Below are 27,109 nucleotides of genomic sequence, written 5' to 3' on the forward strand. Positions count from 1 at the left end.
AATTTTTAATTTATATTCTTCTTTTAGATGCTTACCCAGTTACAATTGACTGTTATGATATCTTCAATTGAAATCTGGTCAAATAAAAACAAAATTTCTACTACAGGGCATGCTGAAGATGTATTGTTACAATTTTTTGAATGGAAAAAGGACCATCTTAACTTTAAACCACATCAAATTGCATGCTTGCTTGTGTAAGTGTAGTATTCTGCATTTTATAACATTAAAGGAATAACTCAAAATGATTTAATATGTTCATTATGAAAAATAAGCATTTGTTTTATATATATTGTGTTCTACACATTTAATATAGTTACTATGGAATGTGAAAAATGTAAGCAGGAGTCCTTGTCCTCAAGGAGCTAACTTGAGGCAAAACTTAAAATGTTTTATCAAACAACATAAAGTTATTAATAAAAGTAAAATTCCAAAAAAGATATTGAAATAACTAAAAGTTTAATTGTGAATGCTACAATTTATTTGATTTCCTTTGGTTTATGAACCTTTACTCCAGGTTATCATAATTCTACATTCCTGGCTTACTTCTAGTTAATTCTAATGTTTTTATTTTCTAATATAATGAAGGGTTAAATTTTCCTCCTATCTAGAATTTAATGTGCAGAAAAATCTGGTCAAAAATAAATAATAAATGAATGAGGAGGTTATAGAGATTTGAATTTTCAGGGCTATAAATATAGAGGAAACCAGAATAAAAACTATAATCATTGGCGCAATAGTATTTACATAAATTGTTAGGCCTTATCCCAGTTATATTTCTGGATATTTATCAAATTCAAAAGTGAAAAGTGTATGTTGAAATATTCTTAACATTGAAACTTTGATAGAAATGTATTTATGGTATAATTCAAAGTAGAATGGTGTTTGAGAGATAGTAATTGTTTGATAATGTTTGCTGCTATGAAACTTATCAATAATACCACTTTCAAATTCACTTATGGAAAAAGTTATTTTTCAGCTACAGGAAACTTCCCACCTTAATAGGAGCCACATTTCCTGGGCAAGTATGTAATAAGGATTTTGCTGCTGCAGTTGCTCTGGTAGGTGATTATCTGGTTTGCTCTCAATACTTTCATGTTTCAAATTTTCCGAAATATTTTTTTTTTGAGAAGGAGTCTTGCTCTGTCGCACAGGTTTCCTAAATATTTTAAAACATGCATAAATATATTACTTAGTTTCCTCATAATTTTATAGCTTTTATATTACTAATTTGGGGCATAATCAAGGGGTATGTCAGGAATGGGGTGAGAAGGAAGCCAATGAGCGCATGATGCATTTTCATAAAGATCAAGCACATTTACTCCTGGTTAAGGAGTAATGTTAGATCCTCCAATTCCTTTTCTCCTGGGATGTGATTATATTTTTGTGAAATTACTTGCTATCATCTTGCAGGTCACTCTGTGTTCATTTTTCCTCCTTTTTGTTCTCTGTGCTTCACTTGAGATAATTTCTATTGATCTGACCTTAAATAGAATTATCCATTCTACAACAGTTTCAAATCTGCTATTAAGCCAACCAACTCAGATGGCTGAATTTTTAAATTCTAGAATATCTACTTTGTGATTTTTTAAAACTTTGTTAATTAATTAAATCTCAAAATCACATAATTGAGGTATAATCAACATACAAAAGCTGTACTTATTTAATGTACACAACTTGCTGAGCATGGAGATAAATATTACACTTGTGAAACCATCACCACAATAAATGCCATAAGCATATTTGTCATCTCCAAAAGACTACTCTGCTCCCTATGCTTATTATTATTAGTAGTATTTTGTCATAATAACATTTAATAGAAGTTCTATCCTCTTAGAAAATTTTTTAAATTAATATTTCATATTTTATTTTAGATTCAGGGTATACATGTGCCTGTTTGTTACATGGATGTATTACATACTGGTAGGGATTGGGCTTCTAGTGTGCCCATTACCAAATAGCGAACATTGTACTCAATAGGTACAACTGGGTTCTCTATTTTCTTCCATTGATCTATGTGTCTATTTTTGTACCATGCTGTTTTAGTTACTATAGCCTCGTAGTATAATTTGAATTCAGGCAATGTGATGCCTCTAGATTTGTTCTTTTTGCTTAGAATTGCTATGGCTATTTGTGCTCTTTTTGTTTCCATATGAACTTTAGGATTTTTTTTCCTAATTCTGTAAAAACTGATATTGATAATTGGATAGGGATTGCATTGAATCTGTAGATTGCTTTGGGTAATATGGTCATTTTAATAATATTGATTCTTCCTTTCTATGAGTATGGGTTATTTTTCCATTTGTTTGTGTCATCTACAATTCTTTTCCTAGTGTTTTGGAGTTCTTGTAAAGATCTTTCACCTCCTTGGTTAGATGTATTCCTAAGTATTCTGGGTGTGTGTGTGTTTATGTGTATGTGTTTGTGTGCCTACTATAAATGAGATTGTTTTCTTGATTTGGCTTTCAGCTTAAACATTATTGGTATATAAAAATGCTACCCATTTTTGTTCATATATTTTGTATCCTGAAATGTTACTGAAATAGCTTATCAAGTCTAGGAGTCTTCTGGAGGAGTTGTTAGGGTTTTCAAGGTAAATGATCATGTCATCAGTGAACAGAGATAATTTGACTTCCTCTTTTTCAATTTGGATGCCATTTGTTTCTCTCTTGCCTGATTGCTCTGGCTAGGAATTCCAGTACTATGTCAAATAGGAGTAGTGAGAGTGGGTATCCTTTCCTTTTTCCGTTCTTAGGGGGAATGCTTTCAAGTTTTCTCCATTCAATATGATGTTGGCTGTGGGTTTGTCATATATATGACTCTTATTATTTAGAAGTATGTTCCATTTATGCCTCATTTATTGAGGGGATTTTATCATAAAGGGATGTTGGATTTTGTCAAATGCCTGCTCTGCATCTATTGATATGATCATATGGTTTTTGTTTTCAGTTCTGTTTATATGTTGAATCATGTTTACTGATTTGTTTATATTGAACCATCCTTCCATCCCTGGAATAATGCTCACAGATAGTGCGCTTGATCTGTGCTCTCTCCCTGGACTTGGAGCAGCAGGGATGGAAGCAGCAGTGGCAACAAGAGGAAAGGGCTCGTCAGTGACCTCTGAGAGTAGGGTGGTATATATTCTGTTGGTACAGGAAAGTGCCTGGCCTCCTTTGTTGATGTGGTGGTGTCAGCTGGCACTGGGCTCCTCAGTTCAGGCAGCGGAGCCAGGACTGCTCTGGGCAGCCAAGTCACCATTTCCCTGGGAGGCAGAGTTACATTTCAGCTCAGACCCTGAGGGGAGAGGCAGGGCAGTAGGGACTAGGATGGGTAGACCGAGCAGCTCCACAGTAGCTTGGCCTCGCAGGGGAGGGTGTAGCAGCAGCTTGGCTCAGGGATGGCAGGCCACCAGGCAGGGATGTTTCAGTAGTGGCAAAGCATCATGGATAGAATAGGACACCTCCGGAACAGGACACACTCCAGCAGTGGTTCTGGTTCCAAGCAAGCAGATTGGAGTAGTTGCTCAGGCCATGGGGACAGGGCACAGTGTCGTATCCATCTCATGGGGAAGCACAGCTCCTTCAGGTGGGTTCAGCACCTATGAGGACTATAGAAATCTCCAGTGGTGAGGACTTTAGGTGTCCAAGGTGGTGATGGGGGCTGCTGGGGTCTTTTTGCTTACCTTTTTCCCCAGGGAGAAGTCCCTCCTGTTTCCAGACTAATCGGAGCTGGGAGACACAGTCGTGGAGGCAAAATGTTTTCTTCTGTTCTCTGTGTGGCTATCCTGGGTTTCTATGTGTTTTTTGTTTGTTTGTTTGTTTGTTTGAGATGGAGTCTTGCTCTGTCACCCAGGCTGGAGTGCAGTGGCGCAATCTCGGCTCATTGCAACCTCTGCCTCCCAGGTTCAAGCAATCCTCCTGTCTCCCAGGTTCAAGCAATCCTCCTGTCTCAGCCTCCTGAGTATCTGGGATTACAGGCATGCACCACCATGCCTGGCTAATGTTTGTATTTTTAGTGGGGACATGGTTTCACCATGTTGGCCAGGTTGGTTTCAAACTCCTGACCTCAGGTGAATCACTCATCTTGGCCTTCCAAAGTGCTAGGATTACAGGCATGAGCCACCACGTGCAGCTTATCCTGAGTTTTGTGCTACACAGGGCTTCTGCTCTCCTTTGATATACTTGGCACCCTTATTTCGTTATTTTCACCAGAGTGTAGTTGCTTATTCATTGTTTTGACTGTCTTTGTAGGGGGGACAAGTGGTAGGGGCTTCCAGTTGGCCATCTTGCTGCTGTCACTTCCCTCCCAATATCTTTTTTAAAAAAGTTTCTTTTTAATTTTCATTATGATTAGTTTAAATTTGTGTTTCTTTACTGTTCTGGTTCATTCATTTTGATTTCTGTTTGTATGTTTTTCAGTTTACTTTCCTCATAGGACTTTCACTTATCAAATGCTATGTAAGTCAGGGCAAATTAAGAAAACAGATACTACACTACGTATTTCAAAAGGATTTAGAAAAGAGAATTAGTTATACAGGTATTTCACATCTGAAAAAAGTCAAAAGGGAATAATGAGTTAACAGATAATACAATGATAGTTACCACTCCAGAACTAAGGAAAATTGGGGTTCCCAAAATTGAGGTCAGAAGAGGGAACTTCCAATTGGCATTTAGGTCTCTGGAGGAAGGAGTGCTGCCTCGAGCTACTGCTACATTGAAGGGGCATAATTACATGGGTTCTGATAGTACTGGAAGAAGTTGGAGTCAGGAAACTATTGATCCTGGAGTAAACTACAAATACTGAAATAAACTTCCACTTTAGGAGCGAAATGTTGCTGATTGGGCCATGGTGCTGACAGAAACAACAGTCCACTGGAAAAAGAAAGCCACTTCTTTCTTTCAACTGCAGATAATTTGGTAACAAAAAAATATGAGAAATGTAGTTTGCAGAATCTTAGTCCCACAGTCTTACAGCAGAGTATAGAAGGGTAGATTTGAAATTCGTTTTGTTGTTTTTTTTTATGGTGCTTGCACTCATCTGTCATATCATTTTTTCTTATGAGGTTCCTTAACATATGAGGAAAAAAGAGGATTCTAACTTTTTCCTCTAACAGGTAGTAGAGGGAATAGGGATCTACCAAAGTTAGGTAAAAATGTGGCCTTTCCTACCATTTATTCCTTGCTTCTTTCCTCATAATTTCTTTTGATCAAAAGTTGGGATGGGGAAGGAGAGATTGCTTGGGTTCAAGCAGTCGGCCAGGAAGTGAAATTACTCTTTTTTGAAGGTGTACTGAAACGTTTGATGCATTAGTTTATTGTTATGTTGGCCATGCTGTTTTTCTACCTGTTAGTGGGTATAGGTGAGCAATAAGCGACCCAGGGCAATGTGGAGAACCAAAAATTTAGAAACATCTCCGTGAATTGTGGCCGTCTTCTCTGAACTACTCTGTACTTATCACTCCCTCACTATTATTTACTTCTGGTTCATCAGAAACCAATTACCTTTTTACATTACAAGATCAATTAACTTTCTTCTATGATGTTGTTGTTTTTGTATTTTGGAGATGTTCAGTGGCCCTTATTATTTTGCTATGTGGTGGAAGAATTAATTGATTTTGGTGGAAGTACTTAAATGAACAGAGTAATGTCATGTGAGTAATTAAGGCATGTAAGAGCTGAGTTATTCCGAATGTTTTCAATTTTACCTGCAACTTCAAAATAATTTGAAATTACTTAGAAACAGATGATAGCTGTGTTCTTTCTCCTATATAACAACACTTTAATTGTCTTCTAAATAGTCATCTGAGCAGGACTCTTAAAGGAAAACATAAGCATTGGAAATGATGTACAGGAGGACAATAATACCTATGAGGATGTATTGTTTATCTATTGTGACATAACAGATAACACCAAAACTTAGCAGATAAAAACATGCAGTTCTGTAGGTTAGGAATCTAGGAGGAATTCAGTGGATGGTTCAAACTCTAGATTTCCAACAAAGGCCAAAATCAAGGTGTCAGCAAGGGCTGGAGTTATCTTAAGGTTTGACTAATGGGGGATATGCATTCAAGCTCAGTCGTGTGGCTGTTGGCAGACCTCAGAAAGTCTGTTTCCACGATCACTCATGTGGGCTTTTCTACTAGTTCACCTCACGGCATTGCAGCTGGATTCCCCTACAGTGAACAAGAAAGAGCAAGATAGAGATAGCAAGAAAGAGCAAGAAAGAGCAAGATAGAGAATTTAAGAAGCCAGTCGTTTTATAACCTATCCTGGACATGATGACCCATCAGTTCTGCTATATTCAGTTAAAAGCAAGTCAGTAAGTCCAGCCTATATGCAATAAAGTGGGATTCCACAAGGACGTGAATACCAGGAGACAGGGATTATTGGGACCCATTTCAGAGGCTTCCTACTACAGAAGGAGTGTAGAATCAACTATTGAAGACTATTAAAGGCATTTTGTTTAAAATAATTCAAAGAAGCCATAAACTAGGGTTTTTGACTGTGCCGTTTGCTAAGATAGCTGATATTGTCATTAAGTAATAGTGTTTTGAAACTTAATATAACTATTATGTGGACTCATTCATGTTTAATAAATCTATAATCAAAAAGTTTATATAACTACTATAATTGCATCCACATAGGTATCTTGAATGCATTAATAAATTTTAAGAATTACTTTCATATACTAATTTTTGATTCAGTAAATATTGTTGTATTTTAGAACTGATTATAATTATTAGTTAACTTTTTCTTTTTCTTATATTTAGTATACAGAGGGTTTATCCTTGGAGTCATATACTGTCATTATTGTTCAGTTGCTTGGCCTTAATCTGGGATTAACTTATGACAAAACTGACACCTGCCGTTGTTCAGGAGATGTTTGCACAATGACGCCAAAAGCAGTGTAAGAATTTTCTTTATTAAATAGACATGTTGTTTCTTTAATTAATTTCTTTCTTCCTTGTGTTCTTTCAAACTTTTTTCTTTTTAATTTTTGCGGGTACATGGTAGGTGTATATACTTATGGAGTGCATGAGATGTTTTGATACAGGCATGTACTGTGAAATAAGCACATCATGGAGAATGGTGGGGTATCTATTCCCTGAAGCATTTATATCCCTTGAGTTACAAACAACCCAGTTACACTCTTTAAGTTATTTTAAAACATATAAATAAGTTATTATTCATTGTAGTCACCCCGTTGTGCTATCAAATAGTAGGTCTTATTCATTCTTTCTGTTTTTTTTGTACCCATTAACCATCCCCACTCTCTATAGCCCCCTACTACCCTTCCCAGCCTCTGGTAACCATCCTTCTACTCTCTATTTCCATGAATTCAATTGTTTTGATTTGTAGATCCCACAAATAAGTGAGAACATTTGATGTTTGTCTTTCTGTGCCTAACTTGTTTCACTTAATGTAATGATCTCCAGTTCTATCCATGTTTTATTTTTAATTGTGGATACATAATAGTTGTACATCATAAATATATACATCATAAATATTTATGATATAGGTGTGATATTTTGATCCACGCATACAATGCGTAATGATCAGGGTTATTAGGATTTCCATTACTACAAGCATTTGTCAATTCTTTGCATTAGGGATGTTCCAATTCCACTCTTTTAGTTATTTTGAAATATGCAAGAAATTATTGTTAACTGTAGTCACCTTATTCTGCTACCAAACACTAGATCTTACTCCATCTATGGGCGTTGTCTAACCCACAGACTTGGAGAAAATATTTGCAAACCATACACGTGATAAAAGAATAATATCCGAAAATATTTAAAGAACACAAACATCTCAACAGCAAGAACATATACAAGCCGATTTAAAAATGGGCAAAGGACCTGAATAGACATTTCTCCGAGGAAGACATACAAATGATCAATAGATTTATAAAGAAATAGTCAACATCAATGATAATTAGAGAAATACCGATGTTAGAATTGAAATTATCAAAAAGAAAAAAAATATATGTGTTGACTAGGATGAGGAGAAAAGGAAACACTTGTACTCTGTTGGTGGGGATATAAATAATACAGCCATTATGGAAAACAATATGGATATTCCTCAAAAATACTAAAAGTAGAATACCATATGATTCAGCAAACCCACATCTGGGTATATATTAATAATAATTAAAATCAGTATGTTGAAGAAATATCTGCATCCCCATGTTCATTGCAGTTATTGACAATAGCCAAAATATGGAAGCAACCTAAGTGTCTATCAGTGGATGAATGGATAAAAACATGTGGTTGTCCTAGTTCATTTTGTGCTCCTATATCAGAATACCCAAGACTGTTAATTTATAAAGAACAGAGATTTATTTGGGCTCACCATTCTGGAGTCTGAGAAATGCAAGGTAGGGAGGCCTGCGTCTGGTGAGAGCCTTCTTTCTCTCATGCCATGCAGGAGGAAGGGCAAGAGGAGTACAGGTGCATATATGAGAGGAGCTGAACTTGGTTTTATAGCTAAACCACTTTTCATGATAACTGTGACAGTCCATTCAGGACATGCATGATAGAAGCATCCTCAAGGATTAGTTCTCATGGTCTAATCAACTCTTGAAAGTCTCACTTCCCAACACTGTTGCATTTATTGGGTATTAAAATTGACACATGAATGTTGGGGGACACAAACTATAGCATTTCACCCTGCCCCCAAAATTCACATCCTTCTCACAATTCAAAATACATTAATTTCACTCCAATAGCCCCCAAAGTCTTAATTTCTAGCATCAACTCAAAAATCTGAAGTTCAAATTCTAATCTAAGTCAGATGAGGGTAAGTCTCTAGGCATGGTTTATCCTGAGGCAAATTCCTCTCCAGCTGTGAGCCTGTGCAATTAACAAGTTGCATTGTTTTTTGGTGCTTCCAAAATACAATGGAGGAACAGGCACAGGATCAACATTCCCATTCCAAAAGAGAGAAATAGGCAAGAAGGAAGGGGTAACTGGTCTCACATAACTCCAAAACCCAACAGGGAAAAACAATACTGGCTTAAACCTGGAGAATAACCTCCTTTGACTCCATGTCCTACATCCTGGGCATCCTTGGGTGGAGGTTGAGTCTGTAAAACATCAGGATTCTTGCTTCTTTCTGGTCTTAGTCCACCCAGCAGCTTTCACAGGTTGGAGTCTCATGCCTGCATCTCTCCCAGACTGAGGTTGCAAGCTGGTGGCTTTAAAGTTCTGGGGCCTCAGGGGCTGCCCCATTCCCATGGCTTCACTAGGCATTTCCCTAGTGGGAGCTCTCTGTGATGGTCTCACTCTTATGGCCTTGATGGGTTTTGCTCTAGTGGGAGCTCTCTGCAGTGGCTCTGTCCCTGTGACAAGTCTCTGCTTGGGCTCCCAGGCTGTTGATGACATTATTTGAAAAAATCTAGGTGGAAGTCACCATGGTCTGGCAACTCTTGTGTTCTGCAGGTTTGCAGAGTTAGCATCATGTGGACATTGTCAAGGCTTACCACTTGTGCCCTTTGGAGAGGTGGCTGAGCCACACCTGGGCCCACTTGAGTAATGGATGGGGAAGCTAAGAAGCACTGTGTCAGAATGCAGAGTCCCAGGGCAGCCCTGGGCAGTGAACCTGTGAAGCACACCTCAGGCCTGTTCTCTGAAACCATTCAGCCCTTCTAGAGCTCTGAGCCTGTGATGGGATGATGGGAGAGGCATCCTCAAAGATCTCAGAAATACCTTCAGGGTCATTCTCTTGTTGTCTTCCTGGTTAAACAGGATAGAACCTGGCTTTATTGTATCCATATTAATCTCTTTAGCAAACAGTTGCTTTTTTTTTGAGACGGAGTCTCACTCTGTCACCCAGGCTGGAGTGCAGTGGTGCGAGCTCAGCTCACTGCAACCTCCACCTCCCGGGTTCAAGCAATTCTCCTGCCTAAGCCTCCAGAGTAGCTGGAATTATAGGCACGTGCTACCATGACTGGCTAATTTTTGTATTTTTAGTAGAGAAGGGGTTTCACCATATTGGCCAGGCTGGTCTTGAACTCCTGACCTCAAGTGATCCTCCCGCCTCGGCCTCCTAAAGTGCTGGGATTACAGGTTTGAGCCACCATGTCTGGTCACAGTTGCCTTTTTAAACGTGCTTTTTTATTTCTTACATAGCCATCCTGAAAGTTTTTCAAATCTGTCTGTTCTGCTTCTTTTAATGATAAATTCCATATTTAAATCATTTCCATTCTCATTTTACTATAAGCAGCCAAAAGAAGCCAGGCAGCACCTTGAACACTTTGCCACTTAGATATTTCTTCTGCCAGATATCCTAGTTCATCACTCTTAAATTGAGTCATGGATGAGGAAGCTGAGAAGCACTGTGCCAGAATGCAAAGTCCCAAGGCAGCCCTGGGCAGTGAATCTGTGGAGCACAGGATGTCTTCCACATGGTCCTAGGACGCCAAAACAATTCCACTAAACTCTTTGCAACTGTGTAGTAAGGATGGCCTTTACTTCCGTTTCCAGTACCTTGCTTCTCATTTCCACCTGAGGCCTCATCAGAATGAACTTTAAGTCCATATTTTCATCGATTTTATGATCACAACCACTTAAGTAATATTTAAGAAGTTCCAGACTTTCTCTACACTTCTTCACTTCTTTTGAGCCCTCACCACAATCTCCCTTAATGCTCCATTTATGACAATCTAGGACTTTTCTGCTTCTCCAAACTCTTGTAGCCCCTACCCATTATTCAGTTCAAAAGTTGCTTTTACATTTTTAGAAATTTGTTATAGCAATAGCTCCACTACTGGTACCATTTTTTTTTTCTTATTCTGATTTGTACTGTTAAAACAGAATGCCCACGACTGGGTAATTATAAAGAAGAGAGGTTTATTTGCCTTATGGTTCTGGATCCTGATAAATTCATGGTTGAGGGGTCCACATCTTGTGTGAGTTCCTTGCTGTGTTATCCCATGACAAAAAGTATAAGGGCAAGAAAGCATACACACGTACTGGAGAGGGGATCAAACTCACTTTTATGACAAACCCACTGTTCTGAGAATGAACTTGTTCTTGTGATAATGACATTAGTACATTCATGAGGACAGAGCCCTCATGATCTAATCACCTCGTAAAGGTCCCACCTCTAAACACTGTTGCATTGGGTATTAAGTTTCTAACACATGAACATTAGGGGACACATTCAAATATAGGGGTGATATTATACATAATTCAGCCTTAAAAAAGAAATACATTTTGTCATTTATGACAACATGGATGAATCTGGAGAAGATTATGCTGAGTGAAATATAATCCAGGCACAGAAAACAAATTCTGCATGATTTTACTTATATGTAGAATCTAAGTTGTCAAACTCATCAAAGTAGAGAGGAGAATGGTGGTTACTAGAGGCTGGGGGTGGGGAGTGGGGAATGGGGAATGGAAAGATACTGGTAAAAATGTACAAAACTGTGGTTAGGAAAAAGAAATAATTTTAGAGTAAATTGCACAGTGCAGTGACTATAGTTAATAATAACATGTTATATATTTCAAAATTGCCAAAGAGCACATTTTAAACATTCTCATCACAAAGAAATAATAAATATGTGAGATGAGGGATATGCTAATTAGCTTGATTTATACATATATTGCAATATATACATGTATTGAAACATCACATTGTGCCTCATAAATATATACAATTATCATCAACTGAAAATAAAATTTTTAAGAGTTAAAATGCTTTGATACCTGCATTTAAAACTGGCATTGTACAATATAAAGATAAATGGTAAAATTCATGCTAATAACTTAGAATTTTAATTTAGGACAACACTGACTAGCAAACAAATAACACCATGACACCTGAGAGACTACTGAAAAAAGAAAAAGCTTTTCATTTTAATACCATTAACAGTAATTTTCCCTGCTTTATACATAAGGGGCCCCATATTTCCATTCCTGAAAATTAAGCTGTTAGTCCTAGTTTTTCTGCATCAATGCCAAGACTTGATATGCTCAGTATGTTCAATTTACGTCTTTTTAGTTGGTATGTAGTATTATCTCATATAGGTTGTATATGCACTTCCCTAGAAGCTAATGATTTGAACATATTTTCATACTTTATATCCTTTGCATAACTTATTTGGTAATGTGCCTATTTAGATCTTTTTTCCACTTTGTAAAATAAAAATATAGATTTTTATGCTGTTAATGAATTACAAGATTTGTTTGTATATTCTGGCTATGGTTTCTTTACCAGATACATGATTTTCAATTGTTTCTTTGTAGTCTGTGGCTTGTCTTTTTTCTTTATAGTTGTCTTCTCTGGAAGGAAGATTTTAAAATTTTGATTCAAAAGTCCAGTTTATCAATTTTTATGCAACATGCTTTTATAGCTCTTATATTTAGTTTATGATACATTTTGCAATTATTGTACATGTGTCCAAGTTCATTTTTATTTTGTCATATAGAGTGACAATTATTCTTATACTATTTGTTGAAAAGAGTAGCCTTTTACCCACTTAATTGTCTTGGCAATTTTGTCAAAAATCAATTTACCACGAATGTGTGAATTTATTATTGGAATCTCTATTCTAATTCATTAACCTGTATGTCTATCCTTATAGGAAAGCACACTGTCTCTATTACTGCAGCTTTACACTGAGTTTGAAATCAGGTAGTATAAGTGCCCTGAGTTTTTAAATATTTTCCCAAATTGTTTGGCTATTCTAGGTCCTTTACATATTCATCTATATTTCATTATCAGCTTTCTAATTTCTGCAAGAGTCCTGCTGGGATATTGCATTTTCCATATCATACTTTTTTTTTTTTTTTTTTTTTTTTAGACAGAGTCTCGCTCTGTTGCCCATACTGGAGTGCATGGCATGAATGATCTTGGCTCACCACAACCTCTGCCTTCTGGGTTCAAGCGATTCATCTGCCTCAACCTCCCAAGTAGCTGGGACTGCAAGGTGCATGCCACCATGCCTGGCTAATTTTTGTATTTTTAGTAGAGACAGGGTTTTGCCATGTTGGCCAGGCTGGTCTTGAACTCCTGACCTCAGGTGATCCGCCTACCTTGGCCTCCCAAAGTGCTGGGTTTACAGGTGTGAGCCACTGCGATTGGCCAAAACTCCTTTTAAGAAAGGATGAGATGGTATTGGTGATGGAGCTTGCTGTAGCAGGCAAGCAACATCAGTTTGCAAGGAAAAAAATTCATCTTGTTTGAGCTGTCATTGAACAGGACTGACAACAGCATGAACAATAGTCAACACCATAGACATTTCAGTTGTTTCAGCTAACACAATTCTGGCTGAAAAATTAAAGGTGAGCAAATTTTCCACTCAATGGGTGCCAAAGTCATTGTGTCCAGAGATAGATAAGAGCAGATAAGAGCAGAACTTTGATGGAGATCAGATAAGAACAGAACTTTGATGGAAATTTTTTTGAAGCAATTTTGAAAAAAAAATCAAATAAAACTAGTGAATTTTGCAAGTCATTGGATACACAATCAGTGTATTAATATAACAATGAATTGGATTTCTGTATATTTGGCAACAAATAGAAAATGAGATAAAAGGTACAATTCCACATACAATGTTTTCCAAAACAGGAAGTATACAGATACAACATTAATGAAGTATGTGCAATTGTGTACAAATAAAAATTATGATTCTGAAGCATTTCATTGAAGAATTGTAACAGGAGGTGGAACAGCTTTACCAGCACAATCCTGAAGATAAAACACAATCAAAGCAATGGCTACCAAGTGGTGGACGTGGTCCAGCCAAAGCCAAAGTGAACCAGTCAAGAGCAAATGTCATGGCAAAAGCTTTTTGAGATGCTCAAGATACTTTGCTTGTTGACTTTCTAGAGGGCCAAAAAATAATAACATCTGCCAATTAGGAGACTATTTTGAGAAACTTAGCCAAAGCTTTCGCAGAAAAATGCCTATGAAAGTTTCACCAGAGAATCCTTCATTATAACAATGCTCCTGCTCATTCTTCTCAACAATAAGAGCAATTTTGTGAGAGTTTTGATGGAAAATTATTAGGCATCCATCTTACAGTCTTGATTTGGCTCCTTCTGTCTTCTATTTGTTTCCTAATCTTAAAAACTCTTTAAAGGGCACTCATTTTTCTTCAGTTAATAATGTAAAAAAGACTTCATTGACCTAGTTAAATTTCCAGGATCCTCAGTTATTTAGGGCCGGACTAAACAGTTGATATCATTGCTTACAAAAGTGTCTTGAACTTGATGTTGAGAAATAAAGTTTATATATTTATTTTCATATTTTAATTTTATTTTTTCATGAACTTTTAGAGGTCCCTGTATCTATACCAGATCTTGTATAAAACAAGATGTATGACTAAAAAGAATTTTGGAATGTGTGTGTGTGTGTGTGTGTGTGTGTGTGTATATACACACACACATATTTATTTAATAAAATATATATTATTCTTGGTGGAGTTAAAAACATGTTAAAACATGTTAATATAATAAGTATGTTTTAAGATTTGCTAACTGTCTTCTATGAAGAATAATGCTCTTTAAATCTCTCTTTAAAGCACCATATTATGGGATACACAAAAATATACAACATTAATTTGTGTCATACCCATATTTTTATATTTTAGGTACTCTGGTGGTGTAAAGGATTTTAGCATCTGTAGCTTGGATGACTTTAAATATATTTCTTCTCATAATGGCCTTACATGTCTTCAGACAAATCCTCTTGAAATGCCAACCTACACACAAAGGAGAATATGTGGCAATGGATTGTTGGAACGAGGTGAAGAATGTGATTGTGGCACTAAAGACGTTAGTAGAATTTTTTTTCTAAAATTTTAAAAATGTTCTAGTAGTAAAGAAGATAAATGCCTTATCTATTAGTAAAATAGATTTGAAAAATATATTCTTTGGAAAAGATGGGAGCCTTTGTTTTCTAATTTTATTATTTTTGGAAGCATGGTGCTTAGATAATTTTTGTCTTCAGTTATTGTCTTCTGACATTATTTAGTGTATGTATTAGCTCCAAACGTAAATTTAATTACCACTAAGAGTGTTGAAGGGATTGAAAGAATATACCCTCAACAACAAGCAGAAATAAAAACAGACAACAACATCTAAAAACAGTAGATTATAACCAATGGGGTAGCAAAATGCATGGTTTGTTAATATAGGTAAAAATATTTTCTGTGGAAAGGTAATTCTAATTAAAATATTTTGAAATTAAATCTATCATAAATATAAAAAATATAAAAATATACAACTAAGATCAAACAAAAATAATTATAAAGGATGATAAAGGGACATCCACAAGATGGCCCATTAGACAGCACTAGAGGTGCCTAATGCTGGTCTCCCACCACAAGAGAGGACCAAAACAATGGATAAACAACTACATTTGACCAGAGGGAGTCATAGAGTGCTGGAGTACAGGAGGGGAGTGGCAAAAACCCAGTGGTGCACAGAAACTCAGAATGACTGCCTAGAGAGAAGGAGGAAACACTGTGGTTGTGACAAGATAAACGCATAAGAACAAGAAGTAAAACTCAATCTGGCCTAGAAATACAGAGTACTGGCAATCTTCAAAATAATAAAACTAATGAATCTTGAAAGTCATTGAATACAAAAGTCAATTAATAATGAATTGGATTTCTGTGTAGAAACAGCAAACAGAAAACGAAATCAAAGGGACAATTCTACATATAATGTTTCCCAAAACATGATATGTATAGATGTAACAAAATACGTGCAATTGTGCACAATAAAAATTAACATGACTCAGGAAAAGCAAAAAACATTGAAATGAATGGAGACATTTCCCACTTTCATGGATTGGGAGACATAATATTGAGATTTCAGCTCTACACAAATGGATCCATACATTTAACACAGCCCCATTGAAAATCCACTTATCTTTTTGTAGAAATTGACAAGCTGATTCTACGATTGATATGGCAATGGAAATGACCTACAATAAACCAAGCCATGAAAAGAAAAACAATAAATTGGAGCACATATACTAATTTTCTATAAATTTCAATATTTTCTATGAAGTTATAATAATGAAGACAAGGTAGTATTGACCAAAGGATAAATATATACAATTAATAAAGTAGAACAGAGAATCCAGCTATAAAATGATATTTATATGGCCACTTTACATGGTAAGACAAAGGGCTATTCAATGGGTGAAGAAAATCTTTCCAACAAAATTGTATAAACTAAACATATGTGTAAATAAAATAAAACTTCACCTCTTACCATACACAAAAAATTGACTTGAAATAAATCAAAGACCTAAAAATTAGAGCTAAAGCTCAAAAACTTTTGGGATAAAACAAGAGGCAATCTTTGTGACTGGTGGCAGGCAAAATTTTTTAGATTATGGCGAAAAGAAGAAGTTTAAGGAGAAAAATGATAAGTTGTACTTTCTCAAATTTAGAACCTTTTTCACTTAGACTCTGATAAAAATAAAATGACAAGCTCCAGAATGTGAGAAAATATGTACAATTTGTATATTGACAAGTGGCTTTTATTCAAATATGTGAAAAGACAAGACTTAGTTTCTGGTCAGGTATCTAAGACACTTGGAAGTTGCCACTGCAATGTGTCAACTAGTAAAAAGGTGAACAGACTGAGTAAGCAGCAACTCTTTTTAGATCTGTTGAAGTGAGATCACAGGATAAAGCACTGCCCCCAAATTCAATAGACCAACAAGTGAATACAGAGGATCACAACTTGCTAGAACAGAAGCATGTGAGCTAAACTTTCACACAGCCAGCGCTGGAGTAGAAAAGCCTAAACTAAAATTGACAAATGCCAGAGGCTCAGTGTATATAACTGTGAGAGTTAAGAACTCCAGGAGGACCCAGTTATTGAGGTTGTTCTCATACTTTTATGAGTTTTACCTCTAGAAGTTTAATCTTGTTCTCACAGTGAATATCAGAGAAAAATTCCCTGTGCTTCCAGAAGAAGGAGGAGAAAAGGAACCATTTTGAAATAAGTCAGAGTGTTCAGTTCTTACCAAAAAGAAATGGAGGGGAGAAATTAGAATTATTATGTTATTAGGAATTACACTATCCCTGAAGTGGTATAGTGTTATTTGAAAGTGGACATGGATTAGTTGTAAATGTATATTTTCATCTCTAGGGCTACCACTAAAAAAATGTTTTAAAAAAGTATAACTGATACACCAAGAAAAGATAGAAAATAGCATTGTAAAATGCTCAGTTAAACACAAAAGGCAGGCTGGGCATCCTGACATGCACCTGTAGTTTCAGCTACTTGAGAGGATGAGGTGAGAGGATTCCTTGAGCCTAGAAGTTCAAATCAGCCTGAGCAACATGGTGAGATCCTTTTTCTAAAAAGAAATAAAGAAGGAAAAGAAAAAAAAGACAAAAACAAGAAGAACCAAAGTCACACAAATAGAAAACAGCAATAAATGTAGTAGTTATTAATTTAACTGTATTCATTATCACTTTGCTTTCAATGATTCAAGTGCACCAATTTAAAAAATAAAAGAGGTTGTCAGAATGGATCAAAAACCAAGATCTAGCTCTCTGTTGTGGTGGGTAATACTGAGTGTCAGATTGACTGGAATGAAGGATGCAAAGTATTGTTCCTGGGTGTGTCTGTGAAGGTGTTGCCAAAAGAGATTAACATTTGAGTCAGTGGACTGGGAGAGGCAGTGGACTGGGAGAGACCCACCCTTAATCTGGGTAGGCACTATCTAATCAGCTGCCAGCACAGCCAGAATAAAAGCAGGCACAAGAACGTGGAAAGACTAGACTGGCTGAGTCTTCTGGCCTACATCTTTCCCCCATGCTGAATGCTTCCTGCCCTTGAACATGGAACTCCAAGTTCTTTAGCTTTGGGGCTCTTGGACCTTCGACCACAGACTGAAGGCTACGCTATCGGATTCCCTACTTTTGAGGTTTTGGGACTGAGACTGGCTTCCTTGCTCCTCAGTGTGCAGATGGCCTATTGTGGGACCTCACCTTCTGATCATGTGAGTCAATACTCTTTAATAAACTCCCCCTTATATATACATCTATCCTATTTGTTCTGTCCCTCTAGAGAACCCTGACAAATACAGTTGTCTACAAGGAGCCCTCTTTAATATAAATATACATGTAGATAAAAATTAAAGAATGGAGAAAAATATGCTATGCTAACAGTGATAAAAAAAAATCCAGGAGTAGCTATATTAATTTCAGACAAGCAGTCTGCAGAATGAGGAAAGTTTTCCTGGATAAAGCGTGACAATTATAATGACAAAGGGGTCAATTCTGCAAGAAGACATAACAATTTTTAATGTGTATGTGATTAACAACAGAGTGTCAAAATACACGAGGTAAAAATTGATAGAATTGTAAGGAGAAATAGATGAATCTATTATTATAGCTGGAGACTTCCACACTGCTTTATCAGAAAAAGGCAGATCCAGCAGACAAAAAATCAGTAAAGACATAGTGGAACTCAACAATAACTTTAACCAACTGGATATAATGGACATCTATGGATGACTTCATCCAACAACAAAATAATACACATTTTTCTCAAAGTCATATTGAACATTCAGCAAGACAGACCATGTTCTGAGCCACAAATCACCACTGAACAAACTTCAAGGAATAGATACCATAAAATGTCTGACCTCAGAACACAGTGAAAATGAACTAGAAATTTGTAACAGAAAGATTGCTGGAAAGTCCCAAACACTTGGAGATTAAGAATCACTCATCTAAATAACACATGGGTTATATAAGAAATATCAGGAGAAATTTAAAAATAGTTTGAACTGAATAAAAATAAATACACAATTATCAAAAGCCATGGTATTCAGCAAAACAGTGCTCAGAGTAAAATTTATAACATTGGTTGCATGTATTAGAAAAGGAAAAAGATCTAAAATCAACAGTCTAAGCTTCCACCTTAAGAAACCAGTAAAAGAACAAACTAAATTTAAAGTAAGCATAAGAAAAAAATAATAAAAATTAGAGCAGAAATCAATGAAACTGAAAACAATAAATTAATAGGTACAATCCATAAGATTAAAAGATGGTTTTTTGAAAAGATCAATAAAATTAATTTGCCTCTTACCAGACTAAGAAAAAAGAGAAATGACACGTATTACTAACATCAGAAATAAAAGAGAGTACATCACTACAGACAGGGTATTAAAAGGATGATCAAGAAGCTATGAACAACTCTATGCCCACAACTTTTATAACTTAGATAAATTGACTAAATCCTTGAAATACAATCTGCCAAATTTAAACAAAAACAGACAATATTAATAGGCCTACATCTATTTAAGAAATTGAATAAATAATTAATAACCTTCCAGAAGAGAAAGCATCAGGCCCAGATGAATTTACCAGTAAATTCTACTAATCATGTAAAGAAAAAACATATACCAATTCTCTATAGTCTCCTTTAGAAGACAAAAGCCAAGGAAATACTTCTTAACTTATTCTGTGAAGTCAGCATACTCAAATACTGAAAACCAAAATGAAGGCCTTACAAAGAAAGAAAACTACAAAACAATATCACTCAAAAGCATAGAGGCAAAAATACCCAATAAAATATTAGCAAATAAATTCCAACAATGTATAAAAAGAATTGTACAACATGATCAGGTAGGATTTATCCCAAATGTGCAAGGCTAGTTCAACATTTGAAAATCAGCTAATGTAATCCATCACATCCACAAAGTAAAGGTAGAAAAATTATGTGATCATATTAATAGATGCATTAAAAGCATTTTATAGAAGCTAACAATCATTCATGATAAAAACTCTGAGTAAATTAAGAATGAGGAAAACTTCCTCAACTCAATTAAAAAATATCAACAAAGAACTGACCTGTGAGGAATTGGAAGCTTTTTCACTAAATCAGGAACAAGTGAAGGATGTCCCCCTTCACCACTACTTTTCAATATCACACTGGGAGCCTTAGGTAATGCAATAAATGATAAATGATAAATGTAAATAAAATGGATACACATTCGGAGGAAGGAAATTAAAGTGTCATTGTTCCCAAATGGCATGATAATCTATGTAAAAAATCTGAAAAAATCAGCAACAGCAAAAAACTATGTGAAACAAATAAGTGGTTATAGCAAGGTTGTAGGATACAAGGTTAATATATGAAAGTCAACCTTTTTCATATATACCAAAAATGAACAGGTAGAATTTGAAATTAAAAATGTGATACCATCTACATTCTCATTCCCTGAAATTAAATACTTAGGTATAAATCTAAAAAAAAGTTCAAGATCTATATGAGGAAAAGTATAAAACTCTGATTTAAACAAAATAAAAACCAAGTAAGTTAAGCAATATTCCATGTTTATAAATAGGAAAACAATATTTTCAGATGTCAGCTCTTCCAACTTTGATCTAGAAATTCAATGCAATTCCAATCAAAATCTCAGAAAAGTTGTTTGTGGATACTGATAAAGTGATTCTAAAGTTTGTATGGAGAGGCAATAAACCCAGAATAGTCACAATATTGAAGGACAATAACAAAGTTTGAGGACTGATACTACCTGACTCAAGAGTTACTATAAACGTACAACAATGAGGAAAGTGTGGTATTTACATAAGAATAGACAGATAGATTGATGGAATGGGATACAGAGCCCAGAAATAGACCGATATAAATATAGTCAACTGATTTTTGACAAAGGAGCTAAGATCACATGATGGAACAAAGATAGTATTTTCCACAAATGGTACTAGTACAACTGGATATCCATGTGCACAAATGTGAATATTGACACAAACCTTATACCTTTTGCAAAAACTAACTTAAAATGGATCACACTCCTAAATGTAAAATGCAAAACTATAACACTTCTATGAGATAACATAGGAGAAAATCTAGAAGATCTTGGGTTTGGCAATGACTGTTTAGATTAAAAAAAACCAAAGGCACATACATGAAATAAATAATTGAGAAGATGGGCTGTATTGAAATTTAAATAATGTCTCTCTGCACAAGATGCTTTTAAGAAAATGAAAAGACAAGTCACAGTTTTTGAGAAAATATTTGCCAAAGACAGACATTATAAAGGACTTTATCCAAAATACACAAAGAACTCTTAAAGCTCAATTATACAGTTTGACTGTGTCCCCACCCTAATCTTGTCTTGAACTGTAGTTCCCAGAATCCCCACATGTGGTGGGAGGGACCCAGTGGGAGGTAATTTAATCATGGAGGTGGCTACCCTCATGTTGTTCTTGTGATAGTGAATTCTCATGAGATCTGATGGTTTTATAAGAGGCTTTTCCCCCTTTTGCTTGGCACTTCTTGCTGCAGCCATGTGAAGGGTGTGTTTGCTTCCCCTTTTTCCATGATTGTAAGTGTCCTGAGGGCTCCCCTGCCAGCCTTGCTGAACTGAGTCAATTAAACTTTTTTTATAAATTACCCACTGGCGGGTATGTCTTTATTAGCAATGTGAGACTGAACTAACATAGTAAATTGGTACCAGGAGTGGGAGGCTGCTATGGAAATGACTTTGGAACCTAAAGATGTGGAAGTGGCTTTGGAACTGGGTAACAGGTGAAGATTGGAACAGTTTGGAGGGTTCAGAAAAAGACAGGAAGATGTGGGAAATTTTGGAATGTCCTCGAGACTTGTTGAATAGCTTTGATGAAAATGTTGATAGTGATATGGACAATGAAGTTCAGGCTAAGGTGGTCTCCGATGGAGATGAGGAGCTTCTTGGGAACTGGAATAAAAGTGATTCTTGCTATGCTTCAGCAAGAGACTGGCAGCATTTTGCTCCTGCCCTAGAGATCTGTGGAACTTTGAACTTGAGAGAGATAATTTAGAGTATCTGGCAGAAAAAATTTCTGAGCAGCAAAGCATTCAAGATGTGACTTTCTAAAATTTATTCACAAAGATATTGTTTGGAATTGGAACTTACGTTTAAAAGGGAAGCAGAGCATAAAAGTTTGGAAAATTCACAGGCTGATGGTGTGATAGAGAAGAAAAAAAAACCATTTTCTGAAGAGAAAGAGAAATTCAAGCTATCTCCAGAAATTTGCATAAGTAATGAGGAGCCAATGTTAATCACCAAGACAATGGGGAATATATCTCCAGGGCATGTCAGAAGGGCAGCCCTTCACATCACAGACCCAGAGGACTAGGAGGAAAAATGGTTTCATGGGCTGGGCCCAGGGTCTTGCTGCTTTGTGCAGTCTCAGGATTTGGTGTCCTACATCCCAACCATGGCTAAAAGGGCAGAGGCACAGCTCAGGCCATGGCTTCAAAGGGTGCAAGCCCCCCAAGCCTTGGCAGCTTCCATGTGGTGTTTAGCCTGTGGGTACACAGAAGTCAAGAATTGAGGTTTGGAACCTCTGCCTAGATTTCAGAGGATGTATTGAAGTGCCCAGATGTCCAGGCAGAAGTTTGCTGCAGGCTGGCACCCTCATGGAGAACCTCTGCTAGGGAAGTGCAAAAGGGAAATGTGGGGTTGGAGCCCCTCCCAAGAAAGTCCCCACTGTGGCACTGCCTAGTGGAGCTGTGAGAAGAGGGCCACCATTCTCCTGAACCTAGAATGGTAGATCCATTGACAGCTTGCACTGTGCACCTGGAAAAGCCAGAGACACTCATGCCAGCCCATGAAGGAAGCTGGGAGGGGTGCTGTACCCTGAAAAGCCACAGGGGCACAGTTGCCCAAGGCTGTGGGAACCCAACTCTTGCATCAGTGTGACCTGGATGTGAGATGTGGAGTCAAAGGAGATCATTTCAGAGCTTTAAGATGTGACTGCCCCAGTGGATTTTGGACTTGCATGGGGCCTGTAGCGCCTTCATTTTGGCCAATTTCTCCCATTTGGAATGGATGTATTTACTCAATGTCTATACCCCATTGCATCTAGAAAGTAACTAACTTGCTTTTGACTTTACAGGCTTATAGGCAGAAAGAACTTACCCTGTTGGGAAAGCACGATTGTGTTTTAAAATGTGACGACATGAAATTTGGGAAGGGCCATGGGCACAATGATATGGTTTTGCTGTATCCCCACCCAAATCTCATTTTGAATTGTAGTTCCCATAATCTCCATGTTTTGTGGGAGGGACCCAGTGGGAAGTAATTGAATCATGGAGGTGGTTATCCTCATGCTGTTCTTGTGACAGTGAGTGAGTTCTCATGAGATCTGATGGTTTTATAAGGGGTTTTTCCCCCTGTTGCTCGGCACTTCTCCTTGCTGCAGCCATATGAAGAAGGACATGTTTGCTTCCCATTCTGCCATGACTGTAAGTGTCCCGAGGCCTCCCCAGCCATGCTGAACTGTGAGTCAATTAAACCTCTTACCTTTATAAATTACCCAGCATTGGGTATGTTTTTACTAGCAGTGTGAGAAGAGACTAATACACTCAACAGTAAGAAAACAAACAACCTGAGTAAAAAGGAGCCAAGGACTTTAACAGACACCTTGCCAAAAAAAGATATACAGATGGCAAATACAAAAAGATGCTCCACATCATATATTATTGCTGAAATGCAAATTAAAACACCAAGATACCTACCTATTAAATACCTACCTATTAATGACCTACCTATTAAATGATCAAAAATCTAGAACACTAAAAACACAAAATGCTGATGAGGCTGTGGGGCAACAGGAATTCTCATTCATTATTTAATAAGCAAGATGAGTGGAATGCAAAATAGCACAGTCATTTTGGAAAATAGGTTGGTGGTTTCTTTTAAAACTAAATATGCTCTTACCGTATTATCCGGCAATCACTCTCTTTGGTATTTACCCAAAAGAGTTGCAGATTTATGTCCACATATAAACATGCACACAGATGTTTCTAGTAGCTGCACACAGATGTTTCTAGTAGATTAATTTTTAATTGCCAAAACTTGGAAGCAACTAAAATATTTTTGAATAGGTAAATGAATAAATAGTCTTTGCTACATTGGACAATGGAACAATGCTCTAAAAATATTGTCTATTAAATAAAAACTGCTAAAAAATGAGCTATCAAGCCATGAAAAACATGAAGAAATCTAAAACATGTATTACTAGGTAAAAGAAACCATCTGAAAAAGCTATGTACCACATGGTTTCAACTACATGACATTCTAGAAAAGATAACAGTATGGGGACAGTAAAAAGATTAGCAGTTGCCAGGGGTTAAAGGGAAGGGAGAGATGATTAGGTAGAACACAGAGGACTTTTAGGACAGTGAAATTACTCTGTATGATACTGTGGTGGTGGATACATGTCATTATAAATTTTTCAAACACATACCATGTACAACACCAAAGTAAACCCTAACTAATGTAAAATTGAACTCCAGGTGATAATGGTGTGTCAATGTAGGGTTATCATTTGTAACAAATGTACCACTCTGATCTGTTGATAAGGAGGGAGGCTGTGTATGTGTGTGGGTGAGGCATGTGGAAAATCTCTGTACCTTCTGCCCAATTTTGCTGTGATCCGAACAATGCTCTAAAAATATTTTATATTAAATGAAATTTAAAAAGACAAAATCTGTATTTCTTGAGAGTACATATTACAACTCAATTAAAAGGAGACAAATGACCTAATAAAATTAGGCAAAATAATTTGGACAGTTTACAGTAGATTATTTATAAATGACAATAAGAAAATGAAATGATGCTTAACATCACTAGTCATCTGGGAAAAATAATTAAAACCACATCATATATACTGAACACATATTAGAATGTCTGTAATAATACACCCACTTCTGATAAAAATAGTGAGTTTTGTTGAGATGTAGAGCAACTGAAATTTGTGTAAATTGCTAGTTGGGTGTAAAAATATTTGAAGCATTTTGGCCACGTCTTATAAAATTAAATATATACTTTCCTTTTGACCTAGATTTCCATCTCTGAGTATTTTTTTCCCAAAGAAATGAAAATATATATCCCCCAAAATATTTCTACACGAATGTTTAGAGCTGCTTTATTCATGGCAGCCAAATCCTAGAAATAATCCAAATATCTATCATTATTTGGACAGATATATTGTGGTATTTCTAGTCATTGGAAAACTACTCAGCAATAAAAAATGAACAAAATGCTGGTAAATTTATCACCATTGGTGAATCACAAAAAAGATTATGCTGATTGAAATGAGCCAGATTCACAAGGTTATGTGATATATGATTCTGTTTCTGTAAAATTATAAAAAAATGGCAAGTAATCTTTAGTGTGAAGAAGTGGTTGACTTCAATAAGTAGGAGGTATCTCTGGTTGGCAATGGGAGTGTTCTGTAACTTGATTATATGAGTAAATGCATATGGCAAAATTCATTAAACTAAACATTTTAAATGGGTGTAGTTTATTGCAATTAAGTTAGTTGAAGGGTACATGCTTTCAGTTATGCAAGAATACCCTCTACTGTAAATTTATATAGCCAGAATGCTTCTCCCAGAATACTTGTGTTGATTCTGTAGTTAACTCAGTGTATGATTGTGATTCAACCATGATTTGATAATTGGAGTTCTATCCTAATTTGCTAACTCTTACCAAGTAAATTTATCTTTATTAAATCTGGTATATTAGCTGCTGTTGAATTATTTCTCAACCTCATACAAATTATATTAATTAACCCGAAACCTTTTAGCACGCACACCAAGACAATCAACAAAACCTGATTTAGGCCCTGATTTGTAGCACTTGCTGAATTCCTTCCTTTAAACACGCCCACAATGGCAGATTTAAAGTGACAAATGCAACATTATTAAATGCAGAGTTGGAAAAATGTGAACGGTAGCAGATCATTATACAGGATTTCCATCAAAAATTAATAATAGACATTAATATTTTCAAGAGCATAGCTAAAATTAAAATGTAGGAAAATAAGAAATGATGTTTTCAATATTTGCTACCTTTTAAAAATATAATTTATTTCATTGTAAGTTAATGAAATTCAATTTTTATTAATGGCTTTGTTAGCAACCCGTTCACAAAATTTCTGAAAATTTAACAAGTGGCCCTTGCAAGCCAGAACAGGGTTGGTCCAGCACACTAGGACATGTAAGAATTCTAAATTAAAAATCACCCAAACATAGTTTCAAAATATTTTAAAGCGAAATTTTACTATGAGGAGAGACAGACAAATTCACAATCACTTTAAGAGGTGTTAAGACATCTTTGACAGGAAACAATAGAAAAAGCAAATGAAGGACGGGCGCGGTGGCTCACGCCTTAATCCCAGCACTTTGAGAGGCCAAGATGGATGGATAGCTTGAGGTCAGGATTTTGAGACCAGCCTGACCAACATGGTGAAACCCCGTCTCTACTAAAAATACAAAAATTAGCTGGGTGTGGTGGCAGACGCCTGTAATCCTAGCTATTTGGGAGGCTGGGGCAAGAGAATTGCATGGACCTGGGAGGTGGAGGTTGTAGTGAGCCAAGATCATGCTACTGCACTCCAGCCTGGGCAACAAAGCGAGACTTCATCTCATATGAAAAAAAAAAAAAAAAAAAAGGAAAGAAAGAAAGAAAAAAGAAAAAGCAAATGAAAAAATCATTGAAGATACACAATATTTGAACAACAAATTAAAGATGACCTAAGTAAAATATGTAAAACATTTTTTCTAAGAGCTGCTGGGAACACATTATTTTATTTATTTAGTTTTTATAATTTCTACTTTTATTTTAGATTGGGTGGGGGTACATGTGCAGGGTTGTTTTCTGGGTATATTGTGTGATGCTGAGGTTTCAGATACAATTGATCCTGTCACCCAGGCACTGAGCTTAGTACCCAATAGTTAGTTTTTCCAACTTTGCCTTCCTTCCTCACTTCCCACTCTAGTAGCCCTCAGTATCTATTGTTGCTACCTTTATGTCTATGAGTATCCAATGTTTAACTTCCATTTGTAAGTAAGAATAAGCAGTGTTTGGTTTTCTGTTCTTGCATTAATTCAGTTAGGATAATGGCATATGGTTTTTGTTTTTAATTCTATTTATGTGATGAATCACATTTATTGATTCGCATATGCTGAACCAACCTTGCATCCCATGAATGAAGCCTACTTGATCATGGTGAATTAACTTTTTGATGTGCTGCTGGATTTGGTTTGCTAGTATTTTGTTGAGGATCTTTATGTCTATGTTCATCAGGAATATTAGCCTGTAGTTTTCTT

General features: G+C 36.2%; 1 protein-coding gene across 3 annotated transcripts in view; it reads left to right on the forward strand.

Moving 5' to 3' along the window:
* LOC129041948 (disintegrin and metalloproteinase domain-containing protein 5) overlaps positions 1 to 27,109 on the forward strand; it is a 133,733-nt gene that overhangs the window by 33,409 nt on the left and 73,215 nt on the right. For all 3 annotated transcript variants that reach the window (XM_054497383.2, XM_054497385.2, XM_054497384.1), the window contains 4 exons: positions 28 to 194; positions 977 to 1,058; positions 6,767 to 6,903; positions 14,596 to 14,779. In XM_054497383.2, coding sequence (XP_054353358.1) covers positions 28 to 194; positions 977 to 1,058; positions 6,767 to 6,903; positions 14,596 to 14,779 — 570 coding nt within the window. The remainder of the gene's footprint in view (positions 1 to 27; positions 195 to 976; positions 1,059 to 6,766; positions 6,904 to 14,595; positions 14,780 to 27,109) is intronic.

The sequence above is a fragment of the Pongo pygmaeus genome, chromosome 7 (assembly GCF_028885625.2).
Source record: "Pongo pygmaeus isolate AG05252 chromosome 7, NHGRI_mPonPyg2-v2.0_pri, whole genome shotgun sequence".
NCBI classification, from domain to species: domain Eukaryota; kingdom Metazoa; phylum Chordata; class Mammalia; order Primates; family Hominidae; genus Pongo; species Pongo pygmaeus.